The following is a 22,533-nucleotide window of genomic DNA, read 5'->3' on the forward strand; positions in this document are numbered from 1 at the left end:
TCCTTTTCCCATGATTTTGATTCCCATCTGTAAAATGGGCATAACAACGACTCCCCCCCCCCCATAGAACTCTTATGAAGACTGTAATTGCCCTTTTTAACATACTGGCTGGGATTCCAGGCAATGAGATCCAGTGCATATTTACTCAGAAGTAAATCCCATTATATTCAGAAGGGCTTACATCCAAGTTTGATGAGAACATGGAAACAGCCCTGCTGGATCAGTCCAAAGGCCTGTCACATCCAGCACTCTGTTCTCACCGATGCAGGAAACCCAGAAGCAGGATATGAGTGAAATAACCCTCTCCCACTCATGTTTTCTAGCAACTAGTATTATTTATTTATTTATTGCATTTGTATGCCACCCCATAGCCGAAGCTCTCTGGGCAGTTTACAACAATTAAAAACATTAAAAACAAATATACAAATTTAAAAACACATTTTTAAAAAGCAATTTAAAAAGCATACTGTCTTTGATCCTGTAGTGAATACTACAGTATTCAGTAGTGGACCCTTGTCTGTCTGTGACTGAAACTAGTCCTAAATGTAAATGTACTGCCTTCAAGTTGGGTTTTCATGAGGCTGAGAGGCAGTGACTGGCCCAAGGACACCCAGTGAGCTTCATGGCTATGTGGGCATTCGAACCTTGGTCTCCCAGGTCATAGTCCAACACCTTAACCACTACACCACTAGTCCTAAGTACTTGTAATTGAACTGAATGCCTATCTTTTTCCAGTTTGTCACCTTCTTCCTCGTTATTACTTACCGTGGGAAGAGTGTCAGATGGTAAGCACTTTGGGGCAGAATCTTTGTTTTATAAAGCACCTTACAAATTAATGTATGTGTGCAAGTTTTAGGCAAATGAAAGTTGAGTTCAGTGGGACTTACTCCCAAGTAAGTGTGCATCAAACAGCAGTCTGAAATGATTCAATCCAATGCATGATTACTTAGAAGCAAGGGCCACTGTCCCACTAGTTTACCTCCACAAAAACATTAATAGGATGTCAACCGAAAGCTGTAATCTTATGCACACTTAACTGGGGAAAAACCCCATTGAAGTCAATGGGCTACATGGTTAGTGAGGATAGATCACAGCCTTAACTGGAGTAAGCCTAACTGAACTCAGTGGAATATCCTTCCAAGTAAATACGTTCAGGGTTTCAATCCCGTATTTTATTCTCCCATGTCTTTATATGATTGCCAAAGATGGTGACTTGCAATGCTATCTTACACATCTACTCAGAAGTTAGCCCCACTGAGTTCAATGGGACTTACTCCCAGATAATCCTATACACATTTGCAATCCCATACACATACCTGGGATCCACTGAACTCAATGGACTTACTTCTGAGTAACCCTATACACACTTTCCACCAAGTAAGTTCCATTGAACTTTATGGATCTTATTCCTAAATAGACATGCATAGGATTGCATAATGAACCAAACAGCATGTCACATGTGTCGAGGTAGGATTTCAACTCTGCTTTTAGCTAATACTCTGCACACCACACTGGCGATCCACAGAAAACCATCCACACTCTCAACTATTTATTTGGGGACTTGTAAGCAGGGGTGTAGTCATCCAGGGACTCGGGGTCTTAAACCTCTTACTTTTTTGGGAGCAGGGTCCCAATGTTTCCAGCATCCTACGAGCCAATCATCATGAAAGGGGAGTGTGTTAGCCACTGAGAAGAGTCTTCTAACATGCTTCGTTATCCTTTCTTGCTGATTGGAGCCAATCAGAATGAAAGGAAGTGTCAGCCACTGAGAAGACTCTTCTTAGTAGCTAACACTCTTCCCTTTCATGCTGATTGGTTCCTAGGGACGTCTGTTGTGGGAGAAGGCATCAACAAGGATCTAGTTCTCAAACCAGCAGCAAAAAGGGAGTGGATGGGAGGGGGCTTGGCTGTAAGTACCATGAAGGGATCCTGCACTTCTGAATTTGCCACTGCACTACTGCTTGTAAGTTTTGCCGTGTTTTTAAAAAAACCTAGCGTGTGGAAAGAGAAAAATACAAACAAACACATTTTCTCTCTCTTTGGTATTTAAGATTATTATATGTCTTCCTCCCGTTCCAGCCGTAAAAGAGAAGAGTACGGGAGGGAAGGAGGAGGGTCGAATGAAACAAGAGCAACCCCCCTCCCACAAAAAAAACCCTCCAGGTACATAGGTGTGTTTCCCATTTTCAAAGAGGGAGGAAGTCTTGGCGAGCGGGCGTCCATGGGGAGGAGTTGATTGACGGTTTCTATAGAAACCCCGGATCCCCCGCCTCTCCGGGGGAAGCGGCCAATCCGCCAGCGCGCCCGGGTCCAGGCGGCTGCTTGTGCCATTAAGGAATATGTAGCAGGCGCGAGCGGCTTCAGAGGAGTCACGTTGGGGGGTGAAAAAAAAGAACGAGGGAGGAGAGACCGGGGGGGGGGCTAGAGAGAGAGAGAGAGAGGAGAGGCGTGGAGAGGAGAAGCGAGGAGGTCGGATGGGGGGAACCAAAGCCGCGATCCGTTTACACGAAGTTTTGCTCGAACAAGCCGCCTTAATGGTTCCTGCGTGGCGGCGAGGAAACCTGATCGGCTCAACGCCAGCCGGGTGGCGGTGCTGGAGTTAGAGAAGGAGGAGGGGTGTGTGTTTGTGTATGTGTACTTGGGGGGGGAGAGAGTAGTGGGAGGGAGGGAAGGAAGGGGGGGAAACACCACCCCACCACCCGACTGCAAACCAAAACAAGGGAGGGGGGTGGTGGAAAATGTCTTCTGCCTCTCCCATCACCACGATCCCCGGCGTGGCGGCGTCGATCAAGCAGGAAAGCGTGTTGGACATGCTCTCCAGCGGCGGGGCGGCAGAGAAGTTAGCCCAGGAAGGTTCGGCTCCAGCTCCTGCACCGCCTTTTGCAAGGAAGGAGGAGGAAGAAGAAGACGAGGACGAGGAGGAAGCAGCCGCCGTCGCCAGCGCTGCGGATCAGGTCCTGCTCCACGCGGAGCTCCTGGTCCGCCACCACCACCACCACGCTGCTCTTGCCGCCGCCTCGCCCCCTTCTTCGCCTTCCTCCTCGCCCCAAGCGGCTCTGCTGGCTTTCTCGCCGGAGCACGTCGCGTGCGTCTGCGAGGCTTTGCAGCAAGGCGGGAACCTGGACCGCCTGGCCCGGTTCTTGTGGTCCCTGCCCCAGAGCGACCTGCTACGTGGCAACGAGAGCCTGCTGAAAGCCCGGGCGCTGGTGGCCTTCCACCAGGGGCTCTACGCGGAGCTCTACGCCATCCTGGAGAGCCACAGCTTCGACGCCTCCAACCACCCGCTGCTGCAGGAGCTTTGGTACAAGGCGCGCTACAGCGAGGCGGAGCGGGCCCGCGGCCGGCCCCTGGGCGCCGTCGACAAGTACCGCCTGCGCAGGAAGTTTCCCTTGCCTCGCACCATCTGGGACGGCGAGGAGACCGTCTACTGCTTCAAGGAGAAGTCGCGCAACGCCCTCAAGGAGCTCTACAAGCAGAACCGCTACCCTTCCCCCGCCGAGAAGCGCAACCTGGCCAAGATCACCGGCCTCTCCCTCACACAGGTCAGCAACTGGTTCAAGAACCGGCGGCAGCGGGATCGCAACCCTTCCGAGCCGCAGTCCAAGAGGTTAGTGCGGCGCGCCCGGCGGGAAAGTGCGTGGGGTTGTCGCGTGCCTTCAACTGGCGACGGGGAGGAGTGGGAGAGCGCCGAATCGGGCGGGGGCGAAGCCGCTTCTGATCCTGGAAGCCCCGCTCTTGATTCCTTGGCGGGCAAGGAAAGAGAGAGGCTCCCCGGGGGACGAGGGAAGCGGAACTCTGCGCATGGGCAGGGGGCGCTGGGATATGTTGTGTCAAGAGTTGAGCCCTGGCATTTAAGGGGCAGAGCCTTGGTGCAGCTGTAGTCTGCCCGCCCCTCTTGCTAAACGCCCTTCTTGGTTTTTCAGGCCTCCCCTTAACAGCTCTCCACTTAACTTCCTTGTTGACCCCAACTTCTTTTCACTTTCTCTGCCTTCACCCCTCTTCTCTCAAAGCCCCCTGCTTTGTTAGACCTGCTTACCCCCCCCACACGTCGCTTGGCACCCTCTCCCCCACCGTTCCATGTTTTCCTATGTCGCGTAAGCATTCACATTGCACTTCTTGTAGCTTGTTCAAAGTGCTTCTCCGACATCTGCAGTAAGCCTCAAAACAGTCCTGCAATGTAGGACTTTTTTTAAAAAAAAAATCCCCCATGTTATAGCCTGGGATCACTGGAGCTGAGAGAGTCAGCGGTGTACTGAAGGCCACTTAGGGAAGTTTGTGGCACAAGCTGAGATTTGAACCGGGGACTTGGTAGCTCCCAGCCTTAGCCGCTGCTCGCGCCCCCCCCCCCGCGCCTTTCTGCCCTGATCCTCTCCTTCCACCTTGTCTGTCTTTGTCCCCCTCCCCCCCCCCATTCTGCCTCTTTTAACACCTGACCTGTTCCTTGCCTTTCCTGTTCCTCCCTCCCCTCCCCTCTGGCTTTCATCCCTCCGGGTGCCCTCTGTCCTCGCCTGCCTCTCTCATTCCTGGACAAACATGGCGTTTACCTTCCCACCTCTCTCTCTCTTTCTCTCTCCCCTTCCCTCACTGCCCTAAATCTCTGGGGCTGTCTGCAAAAAAACAAAAACCACTCTCTCCTTCCTTGCTGAATACAGGGCAAAAAATAAACGTCTCTGGCACTTGCAAGAAAGTCTGCTTGTCCCTTCAGTGTGCTTTCCTCCCACTACCTTCATCCTGAACTCAAGCCTACAAACTCCAAACCCAACCCCCCCAAATACTTCTCTTCCTTCGAGGGCAGTCCAGCTCCCCTGGGCTGAAGATCTCTCCTCCTCCACTAAAGCTTTCTCCCCCATAACCTTCAGATATCTTGGCCTGGGGCTGCACTTTCCCCATGCGCACAAGTCTGACACGCAAGAGTTCTTGCTTGAGCCCTGCTGGGGGCCACTTTCTTTCTATCCCTCTGCAAAGATACACACACACACACATGCATATATATGTATGTTTTTGTAAAAAATCCACCTCCTGTTCCAGGGTGCAGGTTTCTCCACCAGCACAACTGCTGCCCCCCACCCCCACCCCCACCCCAGCATCAAATGCTTGTGTCTTCCTTCCAATGCCATGTTCTTAATGCCTCCGTTTCCTGTATCCACAGAGCTTCATGCAACGGTTGTCTTCTGTACATTGCCCCAAACTACCAACCTCTTAACACTCGAAATTTCCTATTTGCCATTGTGAGTGGAAATGTTTCCAGATCTGCAGACCCCCTTCCCACCTCATACAACCGGGGCGGGGGCGGCGGGAGGAGTTTTCTTTCTTTCTTCACCTTAACACTCTGCATAAATAGCTCCAGACTCCCATCTGGGATCCGTCTACACACGCACACACACAAACATCTCCTGATCAGCTCCTCTTATTTTTATTTGACAGCATTAATCGTTTGCCCAGGTTTTATGTCATGGGGGAGGGAGAAATTTGAGCGCTGTTTGGCTGGAGGGTTCTCTTTTTCTTGTACTCTTCCCCCCCCCCCCCCACAGCTTTCACATTCGCTTTTCTTGTTGTGAAACTTCATTCTGTGCTTGATTCAGATCAGGTTTCATTCCCCCCCCCATAAGACTGGGAAAAGGACTGCTTGGGTTTGTGATCCCAAGCAGCCCCTTTGGCCTCAAAGGCTCCCAGGACAGATCTTCTTTTAGCTGGCCTGGTGTGCGTTGCAGCTGCCCTTCTGGGGAACGGCAGTGGTCTCTTTTACACATATCTCCCTTTATTCTTCCTCTCGTTCCCACTGAAAATACACTGGTGCGTGACTTATTCCTAATGCTGCAGAAGTTAAGTGTCGAAAACAACAAAGCCTGCTGTCTTTTCTTTCCGGCTAGATCTGGACAGCCGGTTGCCCAGCTGTCTTGGAGGATCCCAGCTAAGATATATTTTTTTAAAAGCATAAACCAGGGAGGAGAGGGGCACTTGGGCTGTTGAGGGGCCACCCCAGAGGTCTTTGACTGCCTGAAAGCAGCCAGCCAGGTGAGATGACCTGCTTGCTCGCCCAAGGCACATTCCACTCTGCGGAGAGGTGCTGGCTGATTAAATGCAGGAAAAGTGTGTGCTTTGTTTTAAAAAAACCAAAAAATAAAAAACTCTCAAGGGCCCATCTTCAAGCAAGGACACACTTGTGCTGAGGCAGCCCCTTTCTGTCCTTGGAAGGCGTAACATCAAAGCCACAAATGGCAGCCGGAGGGGGAGGGCTGGGAAGGCCGGTCTGCAAAGGCTAGCCAGCCAGTCCCGTGTGTAAGTTTGGCCATGCTACAATTCCTGCGGGGTGAGTTTTTGGTTTTGCGGGTGATAGGGGCAGTTTGCTTTATTTTTGCTGGTAGGTACTCTGAGCAAGCTAGCCTTTTGGAGAGCTTGACGGACTGTCGTTGCCCCATTTCTCAGGTGGGTAAAACGACGATTAAAATCCACCCTGAAGACAAGCGAGTGGTGTTGGTTTTCTTCCTTTCTGAGTGCTTGCATCAAATGTTTAATGTGGCTTAGAAAAAACCCTGTGCAGTAAATGAGTTTTTTTTAAAACGAAAAAAGTTTGATCCATTTAATTGCGTACAAATGAGTGTTGGATATTGGGTAAGTGTTGTAGCAAGAGCATGACTGGTTGTGACTTCCTGTGGCCTGTAGTCATTGTCCTATTAATACAAAAAAAGTTTCAAATTATCTCAGCCATGGATGATATGTAGGGGTGGGGGGGAATCAACTCCTCAACTTTTTTCAGGCCCCATCAGATGACGGAAGCATCTCTATATCTGCAGTCAGCTCACTGGTACAACAAGGGATCGCTGCTACTATTGTAGCGTAGCACAAGCCAGAGGTTCTCAAACTGTGGTTCGTGGATCACCAGTGGCCCACAAGTTTCATTCAGGGGGTCCACGGCATGTCTGCGAATTTGTGGTTGAAGACGGGAAACAGCACATCTATCGCATCAAATATCCCTACTGAATTTAATTGCATCTTTATTACTACTTTTATTTCTTAAATTGTATTGTATGTATGTGTTTTACTGTATTTTATAAGAAACAAAAGAAGCAATAAATGTACAGTTAAAAATTATACAGCATCTAGCACAGCTCATTGCAATAGCTACAGCACACAGAAATATTGAGTCCACCGAGTCCATTTTCATATGGTCCATGAGAAAAAAAAAAGAACTGGCATAAACAGTTCAAAGGCAAAATGAGCCCCCCCTTTTCCACCACCCCCGGCTCTTGCTCCTGACCTCTGCTTCCACCCCCACAATGGGGATAGATTCAAGCTGTGGAAATAACTTGAATGCTATTTTGATACAAGCATAAACTTTAAATCTAATCTCTTGGATCCTCATTTGTCCTCATGGACAAATGCACCAAAAAGAGGGGGGAGTAAAGTGTGTGTAAGCCCGTAGGCCGTACAGTAGCTAATAGCAAGTATTTTATTTCTGTCCCCACTTCATTTCCTTGGGGCCCATATCTGCACCCCTGTGGGGAGAGGAGGCCGGTAGCAGAACAGTGGGGAATATGTTGGCTCTCTTTACAGATATGAAATAAAATGTTCATTTAGAGCCACTGCTGTGTATGTTCAGGAGTCCTAAGCAGCTTGATTTGGGGGGGGGGAGTGGGGATAGGTGCCCTCTGCTACTCTTTCTCAGGTAACCAAATATCTTGGGCCACCCCTGAATCAGCTTAGGTATCAGTCAAAGGTAGAAACTCTTGCTTTAAGGAGCTCTACTTTTTTTTAACCTGTATTGATAACATCTTTAATAGGTATAAAGACCCCCCCCCTCAACAAATACTCCATAAGCCTTCTACTTTTGCATATCAGTCATGAGCGTATCCTAGACCAGGCCCTTCATGTCTCTTCCACCTCATCCCTCCCAAAATCCCTTGATTCATTCCATTTTTCTCAGGGGAGCATACATTGTTTCGCCCTCCCCTCTTTTATCTCTTTTAAATTTTATTTTGTTTATTATTTCAACTTGTAGGCTGCTTTTCCTTATGAATATACCCAAAGCGGCTTGCAACACTACAAAATTCAAATCAATACATCATTACAGTAACATTCAAATACTAGATCAAACTCCCCCCCCCTCCATGGGTCACTTGAAAATGGTTCATGGTCCTGGCAGACCACTTAATGATTTTTCTGCTTGTTGCAGCAATTATAATTCACTGCGCTAGGTGCTGTATGATTTTTTAATTATATTTTCATTGCTTCATTTGTTTCTTATATTTCATTTTATTGTATTAAAACTTGCATTTCATAGAATTCAAATTGTGATACACTAAAATACAATATAAGGAAATAAGCAATAATAATACAATTAAAAATTAAAATGAATATTTAATATGGACATGCCATGGACCACCTGAATGAAGCTAGTGGACCACTGGTGGTCCACAAATCACAGTTTGAGAGCCTCTGTGCTAGACTACTTCATAACAGAATATGGCAATCCAAGTGATTTATTTTGATGATATAAACATTGTCACATATTAAATTATTATTATAATGTAAAATACATTATAAGTCAATAAAATATAAAAGAACGTAAGAGCCTGGTGGATCAGACCAGTTGCCCATCTAGTCCAGCATCCTGTTCTCACAGTGGCCAACCAGATGCCCATGGGAAGCCCGCAGGCAGGACCTGAGTGTAAGAGCTCTCTTATCTCCTGCGGCTTCCACAGGTAATTGATACCAATCAAATAAACTGGGGGTTCCTAAATCGTGGTCCGCAGACCACCAGTGGTTGATGTGCTTCGTTGAAATGGTCTGTAGCATGTCTGCATTTGTGAATGAAAATGGGAGATGGCACACCCATTGTATTAAATATTTACATTGATTTTAATTATATTTTTATTGCTGCTTTTATTTCTTATATATTGCATTTTATTGTATTACAATTTGAATTCAGATTCGAGAAGATTATACAGCATCTCACACCAGGGCTGTGGAGTCGGAGTCGGAAGCAATTTTGGGTGGAGTCGGAGTCGGTAGAAATGTACCGACTCCGGCTTCAGAATAAATTTTGATTGACAATTTTTTTAAAATATAAATTCAAAATGTCAAAGAAGCTTCCCATGAAGTCAGCTGTAGTTGAGCATTTCTCCATAACTCAAGATGGAAAACATTTTGTGTGTCAGTGTATGACACAGGACCCAGATGAAGACAAATGCTGTGATGCCAAGATCAGCGCATATTCAGACAGCGATAAAAATGCTCCTATGAGAGCTTCCAATTTAAAAAGACATTTACAGGCCTTTCCAGGGCTGTGGAGTCGGAAGCAATTTTGGGTGGAGTCGGAGTCGGACGGTAGAAAAATAGAGGAGTCGGAGTTGAAGGTTTGGCGTACCGACTCCACAGCCCTGTCTCGCACGGCACATTGCAATTGCCGCAAGAGAGAGAGAAATCATTAAGTGGTCCGCCAAGATTCTCAGTAAATGCAAGTGGTCTGTGGGCGTGGGGAAAGTTTGGGAACTGCTTTAATAAGCGTTTCCAGTACTATGACATATTAATAAAACCAGTAGCCAACTAACAAAGCATGTAAGCTTTTCTTCATCAAGGCTGAAAATTAAAAGTGCACGCAGTTTCTAGCAGCTTGATCATATGCTATAAAGTGTTCGAGCAAACCTTTGAGGGTAGGTTAGTTTGAAAGAGAGCGACTAGCCAAGACTCATCCAGCGGGTGTCAGGGCTGAATGGGAATTTGAACTTGTGTGTTCCCAGTCAGACATGCTAACTGCAACACTGTACTTGCTCTCTTTCCTTTCTTCTTGCAGAAATCTGATGATGTGTCCCGTTACCTCTCTTAAGGATAGACTACTTTTCAGCTGCTAACGATATTTATTTATTATGAATTAACCTGGAGAGCAATCCCTGACTATCTCCTTTGTGTGTGGGGGGGGGGTTAGGGTGGGATGCTAAAGGTTATATGTATGTATGTATATATTTATGTATTAATTAGTGCTTACATTTAATTTAGATCAACATTGATTGTTCTTGTGTTACATGTAACTCTTTTAATACTCCTCCTTTGCCCTCACTTGAATCCTTTCCAGTAATGGTTTGTTGTGCACATGAGTAATATAAGGCCTATAACATGCTCTTAGTTTAGACCGCAAAATACTGTATAAATGAGTGGTCAAAAATAAACAACCAGGTTTCTTTGCTTATTTGCAAGGCTGTGTCATCCGCCACCCACTGTGGTGAAGCTTCACAGCTGTAACAACCTTGGGGTGCTCATTCTTTCACCTCCCCACTGTGTCGTTCCACCCCCCTTGGGAAGTACCAAGGATTAAGGACATCTAACGCATTTTGACCTTGCTCTCATAGTAGTGATTAATGCATCAGTTCAAATGGCTCTCAACAGCCTGTTGTGTCTGAGGCCAGCCAGTGATTTGGACCAATTTGCTATTCTGGGTATTGCTTTATTGCCTGTTGCTTGATGCCCATCACCCATAGGCCATGTTCAAGACTTTTGTATCTGCTGTTTTCCCTATTTGGGAAAAGGATGTAGCTCAGTGCTAGAGCACCTGTTTTGCATGCTGAAGGGTCCCGGGTTCAATCTCCAAGTAAGGCTGTGAAAGAGTCCTACCTGAAAACCTGGAGAGCTGCTGCCAGCCAGTTTAGGCCAAACTTCCCCCAACTTGGTGCCTCCCAGATGATGTGGGCTAAAACTCCCATCAGTCGCTGACCATTGGCCATGCTGGCTGGGGCTGATGGGGTCCAATAACATCTGGAGGGCACTTCATTCAGGAAGCCTGGGGTGGGCTATACTGAGCTAGTTGCATCAATGGCCTGACTTGGTAGAAGGCAGCCTCCGATGGGCTTGAGCTGGCCTGGGAAGGATGCTCTGCTCAGAAGATGATTCATCTCTAAAGCAAGAGATGAAAAGGTGTTTCTGGGACCTGAAATCACTGACTTGAAAAATAAGGAAAGCCAATAAAGTGTCCTTTCCCAACTTTTGGGTCCCCAGACGTTGTTGGACTACAACGTCTGTCAGCCCCAGCCAGCATGGCCAATGCTGAGGAATGATGGGAATTGTAGTCCAGCAACATCTGGGGACCCAAAGGCTGGGAAAGGCTGCATTAAAGCACTGCGGAGCTTTTTAGTTCAGGGCAGGAATGGGGGACCTTTGACTCTGAGGATATTGCTGGATTACAACTCCCATCAGCCCCAGCAAGCATGGCCCATGGCCAGGCACGATGGGAGTTGTGGTCCAGCAACATCTGGAGGGCCAGAGGTTCCCCACACCTGATCTATCATGTGGTTTATATTCAACCAGTTCAAGTTCTGTTTCAGACGGGGTGATATCCAGAGAAAGAACATCAGCCGGGTAATTCCAGAATAATCTGAATGTCACGACATGCAGCTACTGAGACAATAGTGTGTTACAAACAAGGTTACCCATGGCCCAAGTCAGAGTTGGGAACCCACCAAGAGGGTGAGTGAGAGGGCCATTTCCCTCTTGGCAGTATTCTCTGAAGCAGGGTCAGCTGCATTTTTTTGCAAATGCGGTTGGATATATTGGCAACCGGGACGGCGCTGGCATCCCCTTCTTTTTTTAATGGAGTTACAAGCTTACTCAAAGGTAAAGTGCTGGAAAGGGTTCAGATCTTAGTCTTTTCTTCCTGCACCCTAAATAGAAAATGGCTGGGATGTGTGTGTGTGTTTTTAAAGCATCTTCTGATATTTGTTGTGGAATGGGAAACCCGTATGCATGTCATGAGTTGGGTTCCAACCCCAAAACGGAGTGTCGTGGCTCAGTGTTGGGGTGCCTGCCTGCATGAGAAAGGTCCCAAGTTCAATCCCTGGTATCTCTCGTATAAAAGGATCATGAAACAAATGGCGTTTCTGCAGATGCCAGAACCACTGTCAGTCAGGATGGACAATTCCAGGCCAATGATAGGTAGATTGTTTGCTGTGGTGCAAGGCTGTTTCCTATGTGCCTATAACCCCATCTATTTTAGACATGGAGTCATATTTTAGTGTCCAATGTGGGTCATACTCAAAGTAGACCTATTGAAATTAATAGACAAGGCTAGCTTGTTGACATCTGGCAGGTAACCTCGATATATTGCTCTAGACATCTGCTGAAAACTTTTATTTTGGCAAGACATGTTAAGTTAGTCACCTATATTTGTTTTAAAAGTTTTACTGATTTTTATCTATATTCCAACAATGATTATTTTATGTTTATTTGTTCTTAATAGTTTTGTGGGTTTTAGCTGTGCTTTATCTACAATTTTACTAGGTAGAGTGCTTAGAGACTTGTTTCATTTAGCGCTTTATCAGTCTTTCTAAATAAACTTGGACCTATTAACTACAACGGGCCTACTATGACTGGAACGTGGTTGGGTACAGCTCATAGACGCTATGGCTTGTGAAATACAACTTTGGATCATGGAACAGCAGGACCCCCCCATACTCCCAAATCATATTACCAATTTGTTTGCATTTTTTTGGTGGGGGGACCCTAACCTTCCTAGGCTTCACAAATGTGGCTTGTGTTGCAGCATAGCAGGTTTTGTTGTTATGTGCCTTCAAGTCGATTACTATGAATCAGTGACCTCCAATAGCATCTGTCATAAACCACCCTGTTCAGATCTTGTAAGTTCAGGTCTGTGGCTTCCTTTATGGAATTAATCCATCTCTTGTTTGGTCTTCCTCTTTTTCTTCTCCCTTCTGTTTTTCCCAGCATTATTGTCTTTTCTAGTGAATCCTGTCTTCTCATTATGTGTCCAAAGTATGATAACTTCAGTTTCATCATTTTAGCTTCTAATGATAGTTATGGTTTAATTTGTTCTAACACCCAATTATTTGTCTTTTTTCACAGTCCATGGTATGTGCAAAGCTCTCCTCCAGCACCACATAGGGGGTTGTAATCTGAGAAGTCCCAGTGGGCAAGCAAAGCTTAAGCATACAGTCCTCTGGATTGTGTCCAAGAGTGCTCTTAGGGGTAGTCCTTAGTGTGGATGCTACTTGCTGTAGGCTAGAAAGAAAAGCGTCCAGGGATTCCTGGATCATAGAGGAACTTCAGACCTCATGGCAAAGAACAAGAAGCAGAAACTACAAGCGCCTGATTCTTTTATTCCTCCTTATTTTTGATGGCTCTAATGGCTTGTAGACCACATAGAGTTTTAGTAAATTAGCAGGGTTTAGCTTAGTGTAGGTTGAGAGAAAGCGAGCTTTTACTTTGGTTCAAATCGCTCCAACTTTGGTTTCAAAATAAGAAAAGACTACTTTATTAATACAAATACATACTGGATAGGAAAGGTGCTACTTCTGTCTTAACTAAGTTGGAAACTGCAGTGACCATGCTTGGACATTCCTCCACATGGTAGAGGAGAGGAGACAAAGAGAACATGGCTCCTTCTCCTCCGGCAGTCTAAAGAGAAGAGAGAAACAGGAAGGTGAGTCAGAGGTGAGAACAGCTCCTTGAGACATATCAGTTTGCACGGAAGGAAGGCAAACAGAAAAGTTGAGCACAGGTCAGTGGCAGTCTGGCCAGCTAGGAGGACTCTCTCTCTATCTTTCTCCCCATGCAAAGAAGACCAAATGGGTGTTGCTCTTGTGACACTTCTAACAATTCTCATAGTGTCCAGAATAGATTTTTCATATCTTGCTTCACTGGGGAGACAAGGGGCAGTATTCAACTACCACATCCCATCAGCGCAAGGATGTCTGCTAGGTCAGTGGGACTTTCCCCTCTCTCCTCCCCAGTGCGTGCATTGTGCCCCCTCTAAAATATGCTCTGGAGGGTTAGGAGAACACCTAGAACAAATTTGGGGGGGGGGGCGGTCCCATTGCACAAGGGGAAATCTTTGCCCTTTCAGGATCTTTACGTAGCACTGTGTTGAATAAAACTCATGATATAAGCCATTCTTGGCCAACCTGATGGCCTCCAGCTGTTTTGGACTACAATTCCCATCCGTCCCAGCCAGCACTCTGATAGGAATTGTAGGCCAAAACACCTAGGGGCTGATGGAGTTGAAGTGACAGCTGGAGGTCACCGGCTTGGGGAAGGCTGCTTTAGGTAAATCCCAAAGGTGATCAAAAATGGCGATAACATTGAAGAAGCACACAAACACACACAGACAGCTGTAGGGACTGGTGTTCCCAAAGCATTTCAATATTTACCAAGGGTGAAATGATACTGTAGAAATGTGTTTGCATGAACAATCTTTGTGCAAGAGACACATAAGCTGTCCCTGCCTTAGCCTAATGGCTGAAGCTGATTGCAACTGGCTGACTTTTCCCCCCTTAAATGCACTTAACAGTCAAATACTCTGGATGCAATACAGCCAAAGTTTAAATGCTTTCAAGTCCCCATTGAATTCAATGGAAGAATGAGGCATGAATTCAAATCTCTCCCATTGAAATCAATGGAGCTTGAAAAGTACTGAAATTTACCTTGGTTGTGCTCTAAATAATTAAAATGTACACAATGGATAATCCAAGAATATAAAATAGTGTAAATGGCTCTGGGGTGAGTAGGAATCTTCATGTATATTTTTATGCATATATTCTAAAATCAGTAAAAATATTAATAGAAATAAATGGATTTTAAAAAAATAAGTAGGTCCTGAAAAGGTGATCAGATTACCATAGCTTTGAAGACATTCTTAGTCCAAGAACGGTCCTTGAGTATAATCTTTATACAGCTTCTAATTTGTTCCTTCTAAATTAAAGTTGGGGAAGGGCTGTCACTGAGTGGTAGAGCATATGCTTAGCATGCAGAAGGAGCCAGCTTGAATCCCTGGCATCTCCAAGTACAGCAATGCCTCAGTTAACAAATCCTCCAGGAAAGAAGCTCTTTTAACAAAGTCTTTTGGGGGGGCGTGGGGTGGTGCACACTCTGACATAGTCAGAATGTGGCTCCTTGTGTATTGGATTGCAGCGGCTGCAGGGAGCTCTCTCATGTGTGGCTGGAATAGTGCTCCTTGCCAGGTGGCGCAGACGTCTCTGCAGTAAACAGTGCTTTGGGTGCTCTGGAAGCACTGTTTACTGCAGATGCATCTGCTCGAGTGTAGGGGAGGATGCCAGAGAGAGAGAGAGACCCAGCCAGCGTAGGGTGGTGGGCGCCCCTTGCCTGCCTGCTTGAGTGTGCAAAGAGAACTGTGCTCACAGCTCTGGTTGCTATAGCAAGATGCTACATGATAAAAGTAAAAAGGCGAAGAAGGCATCCCTGGATGCATTTTGTACAGAGCCTTCAAGTAGTCTGTATGCAACCTGATTTGGTTGTTTCATTTCAGACTTACGTTAGTTTTGAATAAAAAGTTTGCTGAAACATGTTGAAATGCTCTTCTTTTTTGCAGTGTAGGAACCTATTTCCAGGGCTGTGGAGTCGGTACGCCAAACCTTCAACTCCGACTCCTCTATTTTTCTACCGTCCGACTCCACCCAAAATTGCTTCCGACTCCACAGCCCTGGAAAGCGCTGTAAATGTCTTTTTAAATTGGAAGCTCTCATAGGAGCATTTTTATCGCTGTCTGAATATGCGCTGATCTTGGCATCACAGCATTTGTCTTCATCTGGGTCCTGTGTCATACACTGACACACAAAATGTTTTCCATCTTGAGTTATGGAGAAATGCTCAACTACAGCTGACTTCATGGGAAGCTTCTTTGACATTTTGAATTTATATTTTTAAAAAATTGTCAATCAAAATTTATTCTGAAGTCGGAGTCGGTACATTTCTACCGACTCCACCCAAAATTGCTTCCAACTCCACAACTCTGACTCCACAGCCCTGCCTATTTCTATTCTATGTTTTTCCTACCTCTAGTACCAACGTTTCTGTTAAAGAAGTAATGTTCAAGAATGCATCTACTTCTTTAACTGAGATATAACTGTAATTCTGAGGGGGAATCCTGGAGAGCAGCTGCCAATAAGTGTGGATGATACTGAGCTAGATGGACCAAGAGGTCTAACTGAGGGGAGATATGACAGCACTCTTCAAGTACTTGAAAGGTTGTCGCACAGAGGAGGGCTGGGATCTCTTCTTGATCGTCCTAGAGTGCAGGACACTGAATAATGGGCTCAAGTTGCAGGAAGCCAGATCATAGAATCATAGAATCGTAGAGTTGGAAGGGGCCTCTAAGGCCATCAAGTCCAACCCCCTGCTCAATGCAGGAATCCAAATCAAAGCATTCCCGACAGATGGCTGCCCAGCTGCCTCTTGAATGCCTCCAGTGTCGGAGAGCCCACTACCTCTCTAGGTAATTGATTCCATTGTCGTATGGCTCTAACAGGTCGGAAGATTTTGAATGAAGATCAGGAAAAACTTCATAACTGTTAGAACAGTACTGACAATGGAACTAATTGCCTAAGGAGGTGGTTGGCTCTCCAACACTGGAGGCATTCAAGAGGCAGAACGGACAGCTGCCTGTTGGGTATGCTTTAACTTGGATTCGTGCATCGAGCAGGACTCAATGGTCTTATAGTCCCCTTCCAACTTTACGATTCTATGACTCTCTGTATAGGGCAGCTTCCTATATTTCTTTGTGAACATAGTGTTCTATAACTTCAACAACTGCAGTTCTAATGAGAGATCTAAAAAGTTATCCTAATAAAATTTAGGCTGCCTGTCTCGATTCTTCTGTATTCGGGGTTACGTAATGTCACGCTGTAGGAAGGCCTCCCGTTGTAGCCAATATTCCAAGAACACATTGCTCTCTTTGGCATTGTGCCAAATGGCTGGGAGCTGGGTGTCCCCCCATTTGTGCCTCTCTTGAGGGCATTTTAGCAGGAGGCAGAAAGGCTGGCCTAAGGCTGTATCTTTCCTTTGATTACATTTGCATTAAATATGTTGGACTGCTCTGGAAATAGGAGCTGGAGGGTGTGTTTCCCTTTTTCTCTGTGCTTGTGTATCATTTTCAAGAACCATTTTGGTGCCAAAGTAAAACATATTAATAAGACAATTGCATATATTAAAATAAATTATGTTAAAATAATATACACACACACACAAAAGCAGTTTAAAGCAACAATGGCACATATACATAAAAATCCATTCAAATCCAGGACAGATACCATCTGGGGAAAAGATTTTAGAAAGCTTGTTGAAAGAGGAACGTCTTTAGCAGGTGCTGAAAAGTCAGAACAGAAGGCGCCTGTCTGATACGCAGTGGGAGGGAGTTCCAAAGGGTAGGTGCACTAACAGCTCGATTCTGATATCCTATGGGATGGGCCTCCTCATAGGATGGTATCTGCAGGATGCCCTCTCGTGCAGATCACTGTGATCGGCTGGGTATGTAGGGGTAACTAGTTAGTGCATGGGTGCTAGGAGCAGAATTAATCTGGGTTTATTTTTTTGTTTATTTCTCTAGTTCATTCTTTTTGCTGGGGAAATCACATTTTCCTCTTACATCCCGCTCTGGTCACTTAGATTTATGGATGATGATCTGCCCCTGCTGTAAATCATGTTCTGACTGGGATATGGGCTTTTCACGTTGTGGCCCCAGATCTCTGGAAACTCTCTTTTAGGGGTGAAGCAAGCCCCAACATTGTTACCTTTTGACATTTGTTGAAAACTTTACTTCCAAGTCTTTCAAACTAGTTTATCTGTTTATCTGTTGGTTTTTTATGTTTTAATACTGTTTTATTATCAGTTTTATGTTTTTTATATTTTACACCACTCGGATATTCCCTGAATGTAGAGCAATTTATAAATTCTGAAATCGATAACATCCGAATTTAAAGAAATCTTAGTTGATCAATCATGAGTTTTACCCACTTGATTGATTCAACTAAATTTGCATATGAGTTTTTTTAAAGTGATATCCAGTGTTGGGCATACTCAAAAGCAGACCCATTGAAAAAAATTGGACTTAAGTTATTTGATCCACAGGCCCGGGATTCTCCACTCCTGTGCTCAGTATTCACTGGTAGGTGCTTACATAGAATTGATACGGTCCATGCATGGAGGACTTAGATCTAGTCTACATGTGCAGCAGCATCAGACAGTGTCATATTTCCTGGACTGTACCATTTCAGATTGTAGTGGGAGATTTCCTGTGTGAATGCTCTCTCTCAAACATTAAAAAAGCAGCTCTCTGTACATGGAAAAGTAGCATCTCCAGGTGTTGCAATCCAGTGGAGATGCCACATGAATTCACTGTCCTTTCTCTCTTGCCTTGTAGCGAGTCAGATGGTAACCCCAGCACGGAAGATGAATCCAGTAAGGGACAAGAGGACTTGTCTCCACACCCGCTTGCCAGCACCTCCGACGGGAGCAGCAGCTTAAGCCTTCCTAGCCACATGGATCCAGTCTACATGCAGCAGCTTGGAAACTCCAAAATATCTTTGAGCCCTTCGGGAGTTTTGTTGAATGGGAACTTAGTGCCTGCCAGTCCGTCTCCTGTTTTCCTTAATGGTACCTCTTTCATCCAGGGCCCCAACGGCGTCCTCCTCAATGGGCTCAGTGTGGGGGCTTCTCAGGCGGTATCATTGAATCCGCCCAAAACGTCTCCAAGTGCTTTGAGCAATGGTGTGTCCATGAGCGACATGCTGGCCTCTTCTTCAGAAGACGTGAAAGACTTCAAAATGCTCCAGACTTCCATGTCCAACTCTCTGGCACCATCAACGATGACAGTGACAACGTACAGCCCTAGTTCTGTATCTACGTCGTTCCCGGGTCTCATACCAAGCATGGAAGTGAAAAGGGAAGAAAACGAAGAAGCCATCGCCCCGCAGGATGGCGGCTCTGTCGTTACTTTTACAGGTCCCGTCCAAATCAACCAATATGGCGTTGTCCAGATCCCTAATTCAGCAACAAACGGCCAGTTACTTAATGGAGGCATCAGCTTTTCCCCGGTGCAACTCCCTCCTGTATCGGCAACAACTTCCCAAGGTAAAAGCCCTGTGACTTCTGTGTTGGTTCCCCGCTCCCCCTCAAAATTTGCTTTGACGTTTAAGGGGGATTTGGAAAGTGAGTCTCTTATATATTTTTGTAGCGTGCCTTGTATGGCAGCTTTTTACATGTTTGGGACTACAACTTCCATCAGTCCCAGCGAGCACAGCCATGATGTGTATGGCCATGCTGACTGATGGGAGTTGTCGTCCAAAACATTTGGAGGACACCAGGTTGGCAAGGCTACTGTTCCAGTATATTATTATTAAATTATTATTAAATTTTATATATACCCTGCCTTTCGGCCAAAGGCCCTCAAGGCGGCTTACAAGAAAAATAAACACAGCTATAAAAATACAATAATATACAATATGAACAATACAATATACAAAAATTAAATTAAATAGAAACAACATTATCGTTATCGGCACCGGCAAAAAAGAGGAGGTGGTATTAGCCGGGACTCCATTCTGTACACAGAAGTTGTTCTGCAAGCAGCAAGACCTTGGGTGATTTGGCAGGTGCTCACGCTAGTAGGAGGGAAAGCAAGTTGAGGCCATTTTCACTGATCCCCTCCCTGCATCGCCTCCTATGCTGTTCCCAGAGGATCTCCCAGTCCTTCAGAGCGGACTTTGGTTGGAGCGGGGGAGGTGTTGGAGGGGGAGTGGCTGAAAATCATCTCCCTTCTCTGTTAGTGGGTAAATGTAAATGTACTGCCTTCAAGTTGATTCCGACTTATGGTGACCCTGTGAATAGGGTTTTCATGAGGCTGAGAGGAAGTGACTGGCCCAAGGACATCCTGTGAGCTTCATGGCTATGTGGGGATTCGAACCCTGGTTCTCCTGTTAGTGGGTACTGGGATCTTAAAGGCTAAACCAGGGATTCCCAAACTGGTCTATGAGCTTCATTCAGGTGCTCTGCAGCATGCCTTGGATGTGTACTGTAGTTGAAGACGGAAGACAGCACATCCATCGCATTAAATACTAGTTTTTACTTGTGTTTGTATTGCTTCTTTTGTTTCTTCTCTTGTGTTTTGTTATATCATGATTTGAATACTGTGAGAGTCAACTGCCCTGACATTTTATGAAACGGTGGTATAGAAATATTTTGATAAGTAAAACATATAAGAAATAAAATGCGCAATAACAATGCAGCTAAAAATCACGCAGGATCTAGTGCAGCACATTACCAGTTGCTACAACAGGGAGGAAAAAATTGTATTACAATCTGAATTCTGTGGAATGCAAACTGAAGTGCAAAGTAAGAAATAAAAGAAGCGCAATGCAAATACAATTAAAACAATACAGCACCTAGCACAGCACATTACAATTGCTGCAACAGGCAGAAAAATATTTAAGTGGTCTGGCAAGACCCACAACAACTTTCAAGTGGTCCATAGGGAAAAAAAGTTTGGGAACCACTGATCTAAACCAGTGTTTCCTTTTCATTCCAGTGTGTGTGGAATGAAATCCATCACTAGCTAGGCAATAGGTGCACAGACCTAATAGATGCCTTGGAGATTCAGACTTCTGTGTTGTGAATGGAGTTTTGTTCATTGAAGAAGGCCTTCTTACCTCCTCCTTCCCTCTACAGCAGCCTTTCCCAACCAGTGTGCCTCCAGATGTTGTTGGACCACAACTCCCATCAGCCTCAACCATTACCAAAGGTCAGGAAAGATGGGAGTTGTGGTCCAACAACATCTGGAGGCACACTGGTTGGGAAAGGCTGCTCTACAGACTCCCCAAAATTGGCTCCTGAAGGCAGTGTTCTCTGGAACAGAATGACATACAGTGCTGGCATGGGGGGCTGCAATACAGAGGGGGATTCACCAAAAATTGGAGGGCACCCCTCTCATGTGAGCAGAAGCAGCTTATTCTCATGGATCCAAGCTCAGCAAACAAATGTTAACGTGCATCTAAGACATAAATGAGCTGTACTCTGTCTAAATCTGGCCTGTTAGTGGTCTGTCTGTTTGGTATATGTAGATAGTGGTGTATCTGCTTGAAACTTACAGCATATTAATGATATTCAGTTGAAGATTGTGAACATTTTCTCCCACAATTTCTAAAATGCACATCCTATCAAATGACAATATACATGTTCAGATCTTGAAATAGCAAAACACAACAGGTGGTATTCTGAGCAGACCCAATTTAATGGACATGATTAACTTAGGTTCATTAATTTCAGTGAGTCTGCTCTGAGAAGGATTTAGCAGAACACTATCCAATTAGTTTGTGTATGTTTAATTTAATTTTTAAAATGTATCCCACTTTATCAGGCCTCTCAAAGTGGCTACCCATACAAAATACATCAAATTGAGTGGAAAGTAAGTTCCAGTATTGGGGGGCCACCACTAAGAAGGCCCTCTTATAGATCTCTAAACACCTAACATCTGATGGTAGAGGGACTTGAAGAAAGCCCTCTGAGGAAGAGATCAGTAGTCGGGCAAGCTCACATGGGAGGAGATGGTCATTAAGGTAGGCTGGTCCCAAACCATCTAGGGCAGAGGTGGCTAACCTGTGGCCCTCCAGATGTTGTTGGGCTGTAACTCCCATCATTCCTGGCCTTTGGTCATGCTGGCTGGGGCTGATGGGAGTTGTAGTCGAACAACATCTGGACAGCCACAGGTTTGTGACCCCTGATTTAGGACTTTAAAAGTTAAAACAACCATGTTAAGTTTAGAAATGCACTGGGGGCCAGTGTAGCTGTTCTAAAACTACTGAGATGTGTTCCACATGCAAATGCCTAGTTAGTAGCCTAGCTATCACATTTTGTGCTAACTGAAGTTTCCAAACTGATTTTTGTCAGTTTTTGCATACTTGAAAGAAAAAGTAAGCTGATCTGAAAAGCAATTCTGAGCAGATCTCAGTAAGCATGTTTTCCAAACTTTTCAATGTAAAAACGATCTCCATGGATTGAATTGTAATTGCATCAAATAACTTATTGCAAGAAGCCAAGGGGTTTCGGATCTCCGGTCTCCATAGTTCTCCTACCCTTGAGGAGACCCTTATAAATAGTTCTCAACTCCAACATCTGGGCTTCTTAAAATACCCCTTTGTTCTTTGTTGAGATAGAATTTGCATTCTGGTGCCTTCTGCAGAGACTTACCTTGCTGTGATTCACGTTTGGGTATTGCATCTCTATTTTAAAGGGTCAGAGAACTGATTTTTTTCCAATTGTGTAAACATATTGATCATTCATAGCTTTTGGGTAATGCTGCTGTTGCTAGATAGAACTGCTTGAGAACCATTGTGGTGGCGTGATTAAAATGTTGGGCTATGTCCTGAGAGACCAGTGTTCAAATCCCCACTCAGCCATGAAGCTCAATGAGTGACCTTAGCCCGGTCACCATCTCTCTACCTAACGTGTCTTGTAGGGTTGTTGTGAGTTTAAAATTGATGTGTGTGTGTGGAAGAACCATGTATACGCCCTTGAGCTCCTTGGAGACAAAATGGGTTATAAATTTAATAGTGCCACAGAACCAACATTGACCATCCACTAGTTCAGGCTTCGTGTGCCGGCTGGGGCTGATGGGAGTTGTCAAAAACATCTGGAGGGCACCAGGTTGGTGACGGCTGTGGCCAGGGAGTGATATGAGCAGTGTATCATTATTTTGAAGCTCTTTTTCTCTGAATTTAGATCTTTTGCATATACACTGAATGC

The 22,533-nt window shown here is 45.3% G+C and overlaps 1 protein-coding gene across 2 annotated transcripts in view; it reads left to right on the forward strand.

Moving 5' to 3' along the window:
• Nucleotides 1-2,662: 2,662 nt before the first annotated feature.
• The window catches only part of SIX4 (SIX homeobox 4), a 30,406-nt gene continuing 10,535 nt past the window's right edge, over nucleotides 2,663-22,533 (forward strand). Inside the window, exons 1-2 of one of the 2 annotated variants that reach the window (XM_061612418.1) lie at nucleotides 2,663-3,607; nucleotides 9,794-9,881. In XM_061612418.1, the coding sequence (XP_061468402.1) occupies nucleotides 2,739-3,607; nucleotides 9,794-9,851 (927 nt within the window). In that variant the 5' untranslated portion in view covers nucleotides 2,663-2,738 and the 3' untranslated portion in view covers nucleotides 9,852-9,881. Of the gene's footprint in view, nucleotides 3,608-9,793; nucleotides 9,882-18,157; nucleotides 18,868-22,533 lie in introns of those variants that run through there. The other variant, XM_061612417.1, reaches the window with a different exon arrangement.

The sequence above is a fragment of the Rhineura floridana genome, chromosome 2 (assembly GCF_030035675.1).
Source record: "Rhineura floridana isolate rRhiFlo1 chromosome 2, rRhiFlo1.hap2, whole genome shotgun sequence".
Classification (NCBI taxonomy): domain Eukaryota; kingdom Metazoa; phylum Chordata; class Lepidosauria; order Squamata; family Rhineuridae; genus Rhineura; species Rhineura floridana.